At 45.7% G+C, this 15943-nt stretch overlaps 1 protein-coding gene across 3 annotated transcripts in view; it reads left to right on the top strand.

Moving 5' to 3' along the window:
• Nucleotides 1-8771: 8771 nt before the first annotated feature.
• KLHL12 (kelch like family member 12) overlaps nucleotides 8772-15943 on the top strand; it is a 32474-nt gene continuing 25302 nt past the window's right edge. For 2 of the 3 annotated variants that reach the window (XM_084796269.1, XM_084796268.1), the window contains exons 1-2: nucleotides 8772-8912; nucleotides 12172-12372. In XM_084796269.1, coding sequence (XP_084652395.1) covers nucleotides 12178-12372 — 195 coding nt within the window. In that variant the 5' untranslated portion in view covers nucleotides 8772-8912; nucleotides 12172-12177. Of the gene's footprint in view, nucleotides 8913-12171; nucleotides 12373-15943 lie in introns of those variants that run through there. The other variant, XM_084796270.1, reaches the window with a different exon arrangement.

Here is a 15943-nt window from a genome sequence, read left to right as displayed (position 1 = left end):
AGTTTGAGGCCAGCCTGGTCTACAATGTTAGTCTGGGATAGCCAGGGTTACATACATAGAGAACCCCTGTCTTGAAAAACCAAACCAGCCAGCCTGGTCTACAAAGTGAGTCCAGGACAACCAAGGTTACACAGAGAAACCCTGTCTCAAAATAAATAAATAAGTAAATAAATAATAAAAGAAAGAAAAAGAAAAACAAAAAGGCCAAAAGAACCTTTCCCACTGATAGAGAATTGTTCTCTATGTGAATTACTAGTGAAAACAGTAAAGGAATGGTAACACTGAAAGCAAAGGACAAATGCCAGTAGAGATGTCAGACTCCTCAGGGTTTCTCTTTAATTCAAAACTACTACTACTACTACTTTTTTTTTTTTTTTTTTTTTTTTTTTTTGAGACAGAGTTTCTCGGTGTAGCCTTGGCTGTCCTGGACTCACACTGTAGACCAGGCTGGCCTTGAACTCACAGAGATCCACCTGCCTCTACCTCCCAAGTGCTGGGATTAAAGGTGTGTGCCACCACTGCCAGGCCAAAACTACTTCTAATAATTACTTTTTTTTTTTTTTTTTTTTTTTTTTTTTTTTTTTTTTGGTTTTTCGAGACAGTTTCTCTCTGTAGCCTTGGCTGTCCTGGAACTTGCTCCATAGACCAAGCTAGCCTTGAACTCAGAAACCGGCCTGCCTCTGCTTCTCAGGGGCTGGGAATATAGGTGTGCACCACCATGGTTGGGTAATTTTTAAAAATAATTCATTTAGTCCAGTATGTCTTCTTCACTGTTGTACTGCTGTGAAGAGACACATGCCAAGACAGCTCTTAGAAAAGAAAGCATGTACTTGGGGGCTTGCTTATGCTTGCAGAGGCTTAGTCCCTTATTTGATCACAGGACAGTAGGCAGGGCATGCTAGTGGAGAAGCCATCGAGCATGTGTGGAGGCCGGAGGACAGAACATAGTCACTGCTCTTCCCAAATCAGGCCACGCTTCCCAACCTAGTGTCTCCCTCTCCAGAGAGCTGAGCTCCTTGCAGCTTTCGCCAATTCCAACCTCCCCACCCCCACCTCCAGCTCCCACCCCTGCCGCTGCAGACCCAAGACGAGACAGCCGAGAACTGCAACTGTATCCGTGCTTTGTGACTGATGGGCACCTTGCTATCAACCTCCTCCCCAGGCACCCCTGCTAACTGCAGTAAACTTCTGAGAGCTAGAAACCCCGTTGTACCCTGGGACTGAAGGGTTGGTCTCTCCCTTCAGGGCCTTATTGTGCCATCTGTAGCATGGTACCGTAATTCTCCTAATATCCCCAAACTGAAGGAAATAGAAGACTATGTCTCTTTAAGCCCCCAGGCATGATACCCATGATGACTGTCCCTGCTAACAAAGCTCTCTTTTAAGGCCTCAGTATGGCTGCCAGTGGCCATGACACTAAAAATTCTTTTTTTTTTTTTTACATTTATTTTTAATTTATATATATTCATTTTACATCTCTATCCCAGTGCCCCCTCCTGGCCCCTCCCACCCACGCTCTTCCCCCTGTCTCCTCTCCCCTTGTCCTAAGAAAAGTGGAGTCCCCCAACAACAACAGCCCACCCAGCACACCAAGTAGCATCAGGACTAAGCTCATCCACTGAGGTCAGGCAAGGCAACCCTGTTAGGGAGAACTGATTGAAAGCAGGCAACAGAGTCCATGTCATAGACAGCACCCGCTCAACTTACTAGGGGAGCCACGTGAGGATCAAACTGCCCATCGGTTACGTATGTGTAGGGGCCTAGGTCCAGCCCATGCTTGCTCTTTGGTTGGGGCTTCCATCTCTGTGAGCCCCCATGGGTCTAGGTGAGCTGACTCTGCTGGTCTTCTTGCAGCGTTCTTGTCCCCTATCTATCCTTCTATCCTCCCCTCTGACTCTTCACCAGGACTCCCCGAGCTCTGCCTAGTGCTTGGCTGTGAGGCTCAGCACCTGATTTGATTAGCTGCTGGGTGGGGCCTCTCTGAGAATGGTTAAGTTAGGCTCCTTCCTGCATACATAGCAGAGTATCGTTAATGGTGTCCGAGGTTGGCTCTTGCCATGAGGTGGGTCTCAGGTTGGGCCTGGCATTGGTTGGTCACTCCCTCAGTATCTTTATCTCTGCACATCTTGAAGGCAGGGTAAATGTTGGTTTGAAGGTTCTGTGGGTGGATTGGTGTTCCCCTCCTGCCACTATAGTCCTGCCTGGCTGGAAGGTGGCCTCCTCGGTCTCTATGCCCCTGCTGCTAGGTGGCTCAGCTAGAGACATCCCCATAGCCTCCCTGTACTTACTCAGTGGTACCCTGCCTTCAGCTTCCCTTTTCTCTCTAGACCCTCAAACCTGCCCTCCCCACTCTCCTGAAATCTTGCTGTCTTCTTTGGCCATGACATTAAATTTTGTAGCGCTCTTTTCCTTTAAACTCTATTTTGATGTGTTTAAGCCTCAACCTCCCTTCCACCCTCCCAACCCTAAGTAGGAGAGAAAAGGTTAGTGGGGAGAGGGGGCCCCCTTACTTCTCCCGACTGTTAGGGTCAATTGGGTTTTTTGGGCTATACCCATCTCTGACAATAGCAGACGCAGTCAGCAATCTCCTCCAAGCCGCTGAGCCCTGAAGCGTTTCTCTCCATCTGTCTGCTCCAAACTGTGACGCCGTCCTTCTCTGGCCTCTTCAAACTGCTGTGTGCCACAGGCTAACACTGCACACCACACCGTGCTGTCTCTTGCTCTTATTTATACCCTCAGAGCCCTAGACCACGCCCCTCTCCGTGCTGCACAAGCTGGCAGAAGCCACGCCCCTCACGAGATAATTAACAGGTGTGGACAAGCTAAAGCTCAAACTAAAATCCCACACTTGGGATTAGAACAAAAACATATTTACATAACACAACTGAATTTACAAAGAAACCAAAACTTCTATTACAAAAAATTCTAATAAAACTTATCAGAAGGGCAATTTATCTGAGCTTGGGGAGCTCAGGGATTGGTTGGCTTTCCTGTTCAGGGACTGGTCAGTTCTGCTCAGGGATTGGTGGGGTTTTGTCCAGACTTTTCATCTCAAATTAGTATAATCTGGGATGAGTCCTACTGAGGGGTTGGAGATGACAGTTACAGGGGTCCTGTGGGAGGAGCTGGGCTGCTGGAGCTTTCTCGGGCAGAGGTCTGGCCACTTTTTTTTCCCTTGTGTAATATAAAGTTTACAAAGAGTCCATGGCAGGAAACCTGCGGCCTGAATAGCCACAGAGACTGGAGAGGAGGTGCTGCTAATGCACGCAGCTTCCCTGAAGGCAGCAGGCTGAAGCAGGAAAGGTTGTCGTTATCATGGACAGCTCCCATGGCAGAAGAAGGCATTCTGAGGCAGGGAAGGTATCAGCCCCCATCATGGCAGTAGGCTGAGACAGGAAAGGTCAACGTAGACAGCTGCCACTGACAGGGGTATCCTCTATTTCCACAGCCCCAGGAAGGAGGGGTTAACATCCCAGAGATGTAAGGGATGCTGCTGTAAAGTGGCAGCATGCCACTTTATTTATTTATTTATTTTGATTTTTTGAGACAGGGTTTTTCTGTGTAGCCTTGGCTGTCCTAGACTCACTTTGTAGACCAGGCTGGCCTTGAACTCACAGCGATCCGCCTGCCTCTGCCTCCCAAGTGCTGGGATTAACGCCATGCGCTACCTCGCCCAGCTTCAGCATGCCACTTTAAGCTTTAGGCAGTAAGTTGACACATCTTGGGGTAAAGGGCCAATGGACTACCCTACTTTGGGGTGGCAGGCCATTTCAGTTGCTGTGGTGATGGCTTGAGGGGTGGGCAGCCACTGAGGTGGACTGAGTTGGGGTAGCAGTGGTGCTGCCTCCCTTGGTGGCCACTGAGGTGGGTCGCTATCTCTGCTGTGGCAGCTGCCCCAGCGACAGAAACCATGCATGAGCCAGCAGAAGCAAATGATACCCATCCAGGAGAGGTCAAAGCTGCAGTTTTGTTCAGTTATGAGGGGCAGGGCCCTTTGGGGGGGCGCTTCTTGTTGTTCTGTTTTGGCACCAAAAATGAAGTGAGGATACAGTGAAACCACCAAACTAGACCACTCAGTGGGTAGGAAGAAAGGCTTATTGGGGATCAAACTGCCAAGGCTATCTCTCCAGGTTCGGGGAGGGAAGAAAGAAGAACAAAATGGAGGAAAGTGAGGAGGTTTTACGATGGTCAGCGGGATGGATGTCTTTGAGCTGCTAGAGTTTAGTCTGAGAACTAGATTCTCTTGCCCAAGGTAGTTGACCTTTGAGGGAGGATTAAAGGAGACTCCTGGCAGATTAGGGGAGGTTTCTGGTAAACAGAAACCAGCCTTAGGCCTTGGTTTACCTAATAACAATTCTTTTGTTTACAGGGCCACAGTCCTTCTGTTTAGGCCATTGTCACCAGCACTGCTATTTTTGGAAGCCACTTTAGACCTAACACTCAGTGCTCTCTGTCCACCCTGAGGCTTTCAGGGATCAAACAGATCTTGTCAGGCTTGCTGGCAAGGGCCCTTACATAGTAAGCCATCTCACCAGGCCTTTTGTCTTTTTTTGTTGTTGTTGTTGTTTTGTTTCGTTTTTTGTTTTTTGTTTTTCAAGACAAGGTTTCTCTGTGTAGCCTTGGCTGTCCTAGACTTGCTTTGTAGACCAGGCTGGCCTCGAACTCACAATGATCCACCTGCCTCTGTCTCCTGAGTGCTGGGATTAAAGGCATGCACCACCATGCCCGGCTCTAATTTTGACTTACTATTTAAGTGTGTGTGTGTGTGTGTCTGTCTGTCTGTCTGTCTGTCTGTCTGTCTGTCTGTCTTTGCTGGCAAGGGCCCTTACATAGTAAGCCATCTCACCAGGCCTAATTTTGACTTACTGTGTAAGCGTGTGTGTGTGTGTGTGTGTGTGTGTGTGTGTGTGTGTGTGTCTGTCTGTCTGTCTGTCTGTCTGTCTGTCTGTGTGGATGTACACATGTCATAGCAAGTTTGTGGAGATCAGAGAGTAACTTGCAGGAGCCAGTTTTCTCTATCATCTGGGTCTCAGGGATGGGGCTCCAGTCTTCAGGCTTGGTGGCAAGCTCCCTCACCTGCTGAGTCTCCGTAGTTTCTCTCTGGTCCTACACTGGTGGTTTCCAACTCAGGTGCCTTCAGAAGGACAATAACTTTTTTTCTGAACATGAGAGCCAGGATTGGAGCTCTGAATCCAGGCCATTCTGACTTACACTTTATCTAAAGTCTCAGATCATCACTGGGTGTGGTGACACAAATCTTTAATCCCTAAACTTGGAAGGCAGAGGCAGGCAGATCTCTATGAAAACTAGGCTAGTCCGTTCTACATAGTGAGCTCCAAGCCAGCCATGCCTCATAGTGAGAACCTGTCTCAAAAAAAAAAAAAAGTCTTAGATCACTTAAAAATTCCTTTTCTAATTATAGTATTGTCTTGGGGGTTCTATTGCTATGAAGAGACACCATGACCACAGCAACTCTTATAAAGAAAAACATGTAGTTGGAACTGGCTTAGTCCATTATCAGCATGGCAGAAGCATGGCGGCATGCAGGCAGACATGGTGCCAGAGAAGGAGCTGAGAGTGCTACATCTTGACCCACAGGCAGAAGAAGAGGGCTGGCTCCATTCTGGGCAGTTTGAGCACATATATGATCTCAAGGCCCACCTCCACAGTGACACATTTTCTCTAACAAGGCCACACCTCTTAATAATGCCACCCTCTGTGGTCCAAGCATTCAAACATATGAGTCTTCAAACCTCCACAATTATCTTCCTTTATTTTCTATAAGAATTTCACATTGGTAGCAAGAAACTATGGCCTTCTTTCTCCAACTATATCTCTCCTACTCCTTCACTTACTCCCTAATTCCTTCAAGTTACACGGAAGGTACTATGCAAATAACTGATGACAGCATGACTTACCAGCCAGACACAGTGACACATGACTGTAATCCCAGCTCTCAGGCTCTCAGGGAGGCAGAGACAGGAGGATCTCTGTGAGTACAAGGCTAGATTGGTCTTCAAAAATGAGTCCAGGACAGCCAAGGCTACACAGAGAAACCTTGTCTTGAGGGGAAAAAGTATTTTAAAAAAGCATTTATATATATATATATGAATTCTCATTTTTAAAAGTAGTTTAGTTTTATTTTGTGCAGTAGTATGAGGATGTCAGACTCCTTGGAACTGGAGTTAAAGACAGTTGTGAGCTGCTATGTGGGTGCTGGGAATCAAACCTGGGTCCTCTGGAAGAGCAGACAATGCCCTTAACCACTGAGCCATCTCTCTAGCCCATGAATTCTCATTTTAAGGTCCAAGAATAAATACTATTAACATATTCTATCTCTTTCCTATAAGTAAATTTAAAAAAAGAAACTATACTTTAAACTCTATAGGTCACTTGTGACAATCTTGATTGTCATTTTCATGGGATTTTTAATCACCTAGAAGACAAACCTCTAGGTAGTCTGGTCTGTACGTTTCTAGAGGCTTAACTGATGTGTGAGGACCCAGCTTCGATATGAAAGCAGACAGAACTCACCCTCATTTCTCCCTGCTTCCTAAAGGGACTCAGCATGACAGGCTCCCTCATATCCTACCTCTGTCCGTGCCTTCCTTGCTGTGATTGAGCACCCTAAACCTGGGAGCTTAAACACAGCCTTTCATAAATGCTTTTGTCAAGAGGTTTGACAAAGCAATGAAGAAGGAAAAGCAACTAACATTCTATCTATTTTTTTTTTCTTTTTGGTTTTTTGAGACAGGGTTTCTCTGTGTAGCCCTGGCTGTCCTGGACTCACTTTGTAGACCAGGCTGACCTCAAACTCACAGCGATCCGCCTGCCTCTGCCTCCCCGAGTGCTGGGATTAAAGGCGTGCGCCACCATCGCCCAAATTAACTTTTTTTTTTTTTTTTGCCATTTTATTTTTTAGGGCAGAGTCTCATATAGTCTAGGCTAGCCTTGAACTCACCATATAGCTGAGGATGACCTTGAACTTCTCATCTCTCTGCTTCTACCTCCCGACTGCTGGAATTCGGGCATGCAGCACAGTGTCCAGTTTACCTAACGCGAGGGATTTAGGGCTGGAACCTGTGTGTGCTCAGTGCTATGCCCACAGCCCATTCATTTCCCGTTAGGATAAAAACACAGAAGTTCAGAGATGATGCAGGTTTTTGAGACTGATGGGGTCTTTCACTAACCAACTTCATGACCCTGTGACATAATATGCTGGACGTGCCGGGCGTGGTGGCACATGCCTTTAATCCCAGCACTCAGGAGGCAGAGGCAGGTGGATCACTGTGAGTTGGAGGGCCAGCCTGATATACAAAGTGAGTCCAAGACAGCCAAGGTTACACAGAGAAACCTTCTCGAAAAACCAAAAAAAAGAAGAAGAAGAAGAAGAAGCTGGACATTTACGGTCACCAGATGTCAACCTGGGACAATGCTCTAAGTTCGCTGTCCTATGCCAGTGAGGATTAATGGTGTAGACTCATGTGAAAATATGCAAAGTAGAACCAGACTTTATTAAGAACTATTGCATGAAAGTGAAAAAACTTGAGGAAAAAAATGAGAAACTAAGCAAAAGGAAGAGAAACTCCCAAGTGTGGGAGGGGTTTCCAAGAGAGAGAGAAGCTGCTCAGCTCCGTTGCCGGGGTTGTTGTTTGTTGCTGTTGTTGTTTTTATGACAATGGCAGAAACTGCACAAAAACTGAGGAAATTTCTATCAAGATTAGTTAATTCTGACTGAAGAGATGGCTCAGCAGCTAAGAAGTCTTGTTTTAGCACAGGACCCAGGCCCAGTTCTCATAACGCATACAGTGGCTCACAACCATTCCTAACTCCAGTTCCAGGGGATCTGATAGCCTCTTCTGACCTCCTTGGGTACCAGGCTGCACGTACACATTGTGTTCAGGCATATACGCAAGCAAAACATCTATACATAAATCTTAGCTAATTCTCTGGCTGTTATGGGCCAAGCCAGTAGAGGGCCCACACACACAACCAGAGAGATGATGCTACTCACTAGCTGCCTACTCTTAGGGTGGTCAGTCTATCTCTGACTTGTGCTGTTAGCTGTTGGTACCTGTCTTAGCTAGGCTTTATTTTTTTGTTTTTGTTCTTTTGTGTTTGTTTTGGTTTGGTTTGGTTTTGGTTTTGGTTTTTGGATTTTCGAGACAGGGTTTCTCTGTGTAGCCTTGCCTGTCCTGGACTCTTTGTAGACCAGGCTGGCCTCAAATCTACAGCGATCCGCCTGCTTCTGTCTCCCGAGCGCTGGGATTATAGGCGTGTGCCACCAACGCCCGGCGTAACTGCGTCTGCTTTGAGACGGTCCTTTGCAATTTCCCTCACTGTGTCCATTTTTTTTTGATAGCTTAGTCAATCCACACGTTCCTTCCCCTTGGCCTGGAGTGAAGGAAGTAATAGCTTCATGGTGACAGGTCCATTTAGGACCCAGAGGCTTGTGGTTATTTGGGACGGGAAGGTCCTCCTCACCGCGAAGGGGAGCCTGATTGCCCACAACCGAGCTGGAGAACTTTGAAGTCTTGTGGGTCTCCCGAGCGTTGCTACCGCCTGCCAAACCGCGTACGGACGGCCAGCCTCGGAATCTTCTCGCCTCCAGCCCACTCTCCCTCGTGGCACTCCCCACTCCACCCACTCACCCACTTTTTTCTTTTCCTTTTTCTGAGCCCTCCTAAGGTACAGCGAGCGGGACCTCTAGGTTGAGCTTCCCAACGTGACGTAACCCAGAGAGGCCCGCCCCTCCCGCGGCGTGACGTCATCACGCCGCGCGGTCGCCTAGCTTGGAACCTGGAACACCACGGAGACTGCTCTACAGCGGCTGGCCCGGGCGGCGGCGGCTCTCCAGCTGCTCTGCCGCCTGCGAGCCCCGCGCCCTCCGGTCGGGCGGCCCCTGAGCCCAGGTGAGTGGGCGCTGCCGTGACACCCCACCTTTCCCTCCTGCCCTCAGCCTGGGACGCGGCCCTTCCCCAAGTCCTGGTGCCCCCAGGTCGCTCAGAGACGCGGTGGGGCGCAGTAGGCTTCCACCGGAGAAGGTTTCACCTGGAAGAAAAGCATTTAGCAGAGAAACAATTAAATTTATTTAGCAAAGCAACGCTGAACACTCCAAAGATTAGAGTGGGCTTTTCAGATGGTAGGTTAGAGTAGTGCACTGAGGGGGGGGGTCTGTGTTTTGGGGTTTTAAAGAAGTTACTTGAGCATTTAAGAGGTGCGTGGTATATTTATGCATGGAGGTAAGATGATCACCTTTTCCTCTCAAATTATAGTGGACCTTATGTCCCCTTGTAGGGCATTAGCTCCCCCAGTAATCTTGAAAAAAAAAAAACAAGGTGCAGGGTTGGGGGGTGGGCAGTGTCGAAACCGCAACACGCTGTAATGAAGCCAGAGTCTTTTGAGGACCCAGACCCTTCTTTAACGCGCAAATTGACAATTTGTAAAGTACCCCGGTGCCGTGGTTTCTGATACAGTGAACATCCCAAATACAACTACACAGATTCTGGTCCTGGAGAGACGAAGTGCTCTTTGGTTGGTTTCCTTGCCTCTTGCAGGTGTTAAGTTCCTACTTACCCAGGAGACACGGCTACTAAGATACCGATGCAGGTTTTTCATGATTACCGCGTATCTAACTCCTTGCCAACCTACTTGATAGCAGAGGAGAATTACCTTTTTACGCGCCCCCTTCATGTTAGCCTTCTAGAGTTTGATGCCCTTCCCCCAATCAAAATGGAACTCCTTTATTCAGATTTTAGCAGAAGTTCTAGAATGCTTAGGTTCTGAAAGATGAATATGCTCAGGCTTTGTACTGGGAGGAAGGTTGCTCCCCTGAGGTCACTGTCAGTTTTGACACAATTTTTTTTTAAATTTATGTATTTATTATTATGTACACCTGCAGGCCAGAAAAATGCATCAGATAACATTACAGATGGCTGTGAGCCACCATGTGGTTGCTGGGAATTGAACTCAGGACCTCTGGAAGAGCAGGCAGTGCTCTGAACCTCTGAGCCACCTCTCTAGCCCCTTGACACAAATGTCACAGTCCAGTCACAGGCTGAGCCCTGCAGTTAAGACACCAGGAAATTTGCATAATCTTCAGACACTTGCCTAGAATTCAGCAAGTCCCCAAGGGTTTCTTGCATCCCACAGTTGAACCTAGGTTGACTTAAGGAAAGCTTTTAAAACAAAAAACATCTACTGTAGTGAATCATCTCCTTTTATGTAAAATAGACATTGCAGAATTGCTGGAGCGAGTATGAGGTTGCTACTAAACAGAAGATGAGAATTGAGAACTGCAGTTTTAATCTTCAGAAGTTAGGATTGTGGATTTGGGAAGAATAGTTTCTTTTTCTTTCTTTCTTTCTTTCTTTTTCTTTTTTCTTTTCTTTCCTCTCCCCCTCCCCCCTTGGTTTATTTCAGAAAGTTTTGCATCCTCAATAAAAAAAAAACTGTTTTCATAAACATCTCTACTGCATTCCCCAGAATGTGTTCTAAGGAGGTAAATAGTATGACTAAAGTTTGTCCGCTCAGGAAAGTATTCCTCACGTTGCCTTTCAAATACATAATCATTCAACTGATCAATGCAAGTGAACTTTGCAAAAAAACTTTTTTTTTTTGAGACAGGGTTTCTCTGTGTGGCCTTTGTAGACCAGGCTGGCCTTGAACTCCGAGCAATCTGCCAGCCTCTGCTTCCTCAGTGCTGGAACTATAAGTGTGCAGCACCACACCCGACTTGGAAACTGCAGTTTTTGTCATTCTCTGATACCCATAGGGAATTGGTTCTAGGAATAGATACCAAAATCTGAGTATGCTGATCTTCTTTGGTTTTGTTTTGTTTTGTTTTGTTGAGATAGAGTCTCCTTTTGGAGCCCTGGCTGTCCTGGAACATGGGTCAGGGTGGCCGCCAGCTTGCAGCAATCTACTGTAGTCTCCTGAGTTTGGATTGCAGAGGCTGTACCACCACAACTGGCTCTGAAGTCATTTAGAGTCACATGCATAGTATTTGCATATCCTCCGTGCACATCCTATATACATTAAGACAGTTCTGGATTACTTCTCATATCTTAAATAAAAGGTTTGTTGTACTGTATTTGTGCCGGCTAGTTTTATGTCTGCATGACATAAGCTATGCTCAGCTGAGAGGAGGGAGCCTTAGGCTCAGTGGGTAAGAGCACCGCCTACAGTTCCAGAGGTCCTGAGTTCAGTTCCCAGCAACCACATGGTGGCTCACATCCATCTAAACTGTGATCTGATGCCCTTTTCCGGCCTGCAGGTGTATGCAGATAAAGCATGCATATACATTAAATAAATAAACAAACTTAAAAAAAAAAAGAAAAAGCAAATGCCTACAGAACATCAGGCTACAAGCATACAAGCTGGTAGGGCATATTTTAAATTATTGATTGATCGGGGAGGGCTCGGCTCACTGTGCCACCCCTGGGCTAGTGGGCCTGAGGTAGATGAATAGTGTCTCACACCTTTAATACTGGCAGTTGGGAGGCAGAAGCAGGCAGGTCTCTGTGAGTTCGAGGACAGCCTAGTCTACAGAGTTAGTTTCAGGACAGCCAGGGCTACACAGAGAAACCTGTCTCAATAAACAAAGAAAAGAAAAGAAAGGAAAGGAAATTGAGCCAGCCCTGAGGAGCAAGCCAGTAAGCCATCTCCATGCCCTCTGCATTGGCTCCACCACCTGGAGTTTTGTTTCCTGCTCAGTTTGAGTTCCCACCTCTGCTCCCCTCAGTGGACTGTGACTCAGGATATGTAAGCCAAATATACCCTTTTCTCCCCGTGTTGCTTTTTGGTTGATGTTTTATCACAGCATTAGTAACTATGACTAAGATAGTATTATTTCGGGAAAATAATAAAAGTCTGTACGTGTTTAAAATCAGTACTTTATTTTTTTGGATATTTTGATCCTTGCTTGATTGAATCCAAAGATGTAGAACATGTGGAATTCGGAGGAAGAGATCGCTTTTCCTGGAGTTGGAGCTAGCTAGAGTGTGGTAGCACTAGGGTCAGGAGTGTTCTGTATTTGTGGAAGTTTGCGTTTAAGGAACCCTTTTTAGCTCCTTCATTTGTAAAGCGCATTGTGTGTTTGATTTCCCATGTCTTCAATATGACCTTTCCACCTGTAGCTGCATTGTCCAAGGGCTCCTTTGTTCTCCACAGTGCTTGATGGGCGGCATTATGGCCCCCAAAGACATAATGACAAATACTCACGCCAAGTCCATCCTCAACTCTATGAACTCCCTCCGGAAGAGCAATACCCTCTGTGACGTGACGCTGAGAGTGGAGCAGAAGGACTTCCCTGCCCATCGGATTGTGCTGGCTGCCTGCAGTGATTATTTCTGCGCCATGTTCACCAGTGAGGTAAGTGCAAGGCACTGCTGCATAGAGACGTTCACATTTGTAACCTTGTAGTCCTCCTCTTCCAAGAACAAAGCAGCATGTGTTGGTGCTCCGGCCATGTCAGCCCATTGGTCACCAGGGTCAATCTGGCTCATCTGTCTGGCCAGCTAGGTGAGTGTCCCTTTCTTTCTCTACTGCTCCTGTGTGTCTTCTGAAGGGGCTGCTTAGTCAGCGATGTTTCCCACATACTGTTCTTTGGTCGAGAGTGTAAGAGCTCTTCCCCGTTAGAACTCCCAAACAAGCTCTCAATAAATAGAATATAAATTTGAAACCAGATGTAGTGGCTCACACTTAAAATCCTGACAGCAGGAGGATCACTATAAGCTGAGGCCATCTGGACTGCAGAATAACACCCATCTAAAAGCACTCAGCAATGCAAAAATAAATAAATTTTGGTAGGTCTGAAGAGATGGCTCAGAGGTTAAGAGCACTGTCTGCTCTTCCAGAGGTCCTGAGTTCAATTCCCAGCAACCACATGGTGGCTTACAACCATCTATAGTGTGATCTGATGACCTCTTCTGGCATGTTGGCATACATGCAGGCAGAGTACTGTATTCTTAATAAATAAATAAAATCTTTAAAAAATAAAATTTGGTAAACCAGTGAATTTGTATGATGTGTTAGTTAAATAGTAAGCTCTGAATAAGGCATGATAGCTTTCTCTTTCAAGTTACCAATAATTGTAGAAAATGAATATTTATTCCACTGATATAGATTTCAGGCTGACTTCGAATGAGAGGAAGAAGGGGATTTAGTGAATGGCTGTGCAATATTAACTTAGCACATGTCTATAATGTGGGAAGGAGTAGGTGGAGACAGGAGGATCAGGAGGAGTTCAAGGCTGGCCTCATGGTGAGACTGTGTCTCACAAAGACAAGGGCAGGGAATGTAGTTCAGTTGGTCTAATACACAAAGCCACAAGTTCAAGACCACCCCTGCCTACATACAAAGTTTTAGGCCATTCTAGGCTATATGAGACATTTTCTCCAGAAACAAAATTAATTAACGTTTTTAAAAAGTAGGGCCAGCAAGTAAAGATACTTTCTACCAAACCTGATGGACCTGATTCTAATCCCTGGGACCCACATGGTGGAAGGAGAAAACCAGCTGTGGCGCGCACGCGTGTGTGTCTGTCTTCTGTCTGCCCCCATCTACCCCCCCCCCCTTTTTTTTTCTCTTAACATAGGGTTTCTCTGTGTAGTCCTTTCTGTCCTGGAACTCATTGTGTATACCAAACCAGCTTTGAGCCTGGAGATCACCTGCCTCTGCCTATTAAGTGCTGGGATTAAAGGCATGAGCAACTACCTCCTAGCTTAAAAGTTTCTGAAAAGCAAAAATAAAAATATTTAAACAAGTCTTTATAAATATTTTAAGTTTAAGTTATATGAATAATTATGTATTTAAATTTAGACATCTATCTGAATTATTTCATTATGCTGACCTTTTAGTTTTTTTGTTTAGTTTCTTGTTTGTTTTTAAGATTAAGTTATGTGTATGTGTATATGCCTGCATGACTTGTATGTGCATCATGTTCAAGCAGGTGCCCTTGGTGTCCAGTGGGCATCAGATTGCCTAGAGCTCGAGTTACCGTGGCTGTGAGCCACCTGCTGTGGGTGCTGCAAGTGTTTTTAATAATCTCTCCAACCCTCTGATTTGGGTGTGCGTGCATCTATTTTTGAGACAATCTTATACCCAAGTTGGTCTGAAATACTCCATCTTTCTGCCTCAGTCTCCTTAAGTACGGAGATTATAGGCGTGCCACCATGCCCGGCTCTGATAAGGCTCTTTAAAAAGTATCTCTAACCACCAGTGTTTTCTTTAGTTAGTACTTATCACCATGGGGCTGGAGAGATGGCTCAGCAGTTAGCAGCACTGGCTGCTCTTCCAGCGGACATGACTTCAATTCCCAGAACTGACATGCCAGCTCCCAAGTGTCCACAACTCCAGCTCAAGGGGATCCAACACATTGACACAGGCAAACGTGCAGACAAAACACCAATGCACATAAAATAAAAATCAAAAAAATAAAAATACCCATCACTATAATGAAGAAGTAATTGCTAGAATCAAATATGAAGAAGTATCATAATAATAACAACTATACTTATGAGCCCAGTTACAGTGCCATGTTTATCATTTACCCTAGGGGTACGTACTACCATTTCATTTTATAAGTGAAGATCTCAATAAATGCTTGTCCAAGGTCACATAGCTTGAGAACTCCTAGTTCTTAACTCCTGTGCTCAGTCATAAGGCTAGTAGGAGAAATAAAAAGCTGTCAGGTCATTCTGGCTAATCTGGGCTTTTGTATTTTTATTTTATTTATTTATTTATTTTTGGTTTTTTTGAGACAGCCTTGGCTGTCCTAGACTCATGTTGTAGATCAGGCTGGCCTTGAACTCACAACGGTCCTCCTGGCCTCCTGGCCTCCTGGCTCTGCCTCCCAAGTACTGGGATTAAAGGTGCACGCCACCACGCCCATCTGATCTGGGCTAATTTACAAACCATCTTGCATACAGCACAGATCTCTATCCTGTACTGGTCTCTATGATTCTGCCCCAAACATTGGCATTCAGCTTGGGAAGGAGTGTTTCATACTGAGCATGAAACAAACGGGCTAAGACTGCCAGCCGCTAATTGTATTCTATGTCCTGTTTGCCACTGCCCTGGAGAAAGTCTGCCTGCACTGTTTTTTCAACATTGAGACATTTCTGGAGTCTCGTGGGGGAAAAAAAGCCTCATTTCCTCTAATACGTGATTCTTCTTTCTTTTTTTCTCTCTCTCTTTCTTTCTTTCTTTTTTTTTTTTTTTAATGTATTTATTATGTATATAGCACTTTGTCTGCATGTACACCTGCAGTCCAGAAGAGGGCATCAGATCACATTATAGATGGTTGTGAGCCACCATGTGGTTGCTGGGAATTGAACTCAGGACCTCTGGAAGAGCAGCCAGTGCTCTTAACCTCTGAGCCATCTCTCCAGCCCCACCCTTTTTTTTTTTTAAGGGATTCTCGGAGCCTGTCTTTGAACTCCTGTAGACCAGGCTGGCTTTGAACTCAGAGATCCACCTGACTTTAGAATGCTGGGATTAAAGGTGTGTGCCACTTGGGGCTGGAGAGATGGCTTAGAGGTTAAGAGCACTGACTGTTCTTCCAAAGGTCCTGAATTCAATTCCCAGAAACAACATGGTGGCTCATAACCATTTATAATGCGATCTGGTACCCTCTTTTGGCTCTCATGCAGGCAGAATACTATATAAATAATAAATAAATGAATCTATATATTTTTTAAAAAGGTGTGTGCCACTAATGCTTTTTTAATTTATTTACATAAGGGATTGATTTTCTTGTTTGTTTGTTTGTTTGTTTGTTTGTTTGAAACAGGGTTTCTCTGTATAGCCCTGGCTATCCTAGAACTCCCTCTGTAAACCAGGCGGGCCTTGAACTCATAGAGATCCACCTGCCTCTGCCTCCAGAGTACTAACATTAAAGGTGCATGCTACCATCTGCCTAGGGTTTGGGTTTTGTTTTTGT

Source organism: Acomys minous, assembly GCF_964271855.1.
Source record: "Acomys minous genome assembly, chromosome: 1".
NCBI classification, from domain to species: domain Eukaryota; kingdom Metazoa; phylum Chordata; class Mammalia; order Rodentia; family Muridae; genus Acomys; species Acomys minous.
Note: the sequence above shows the minus strand (reverse complement) of the source record. Positions and strands in the feature narration are given on the sequence as shown.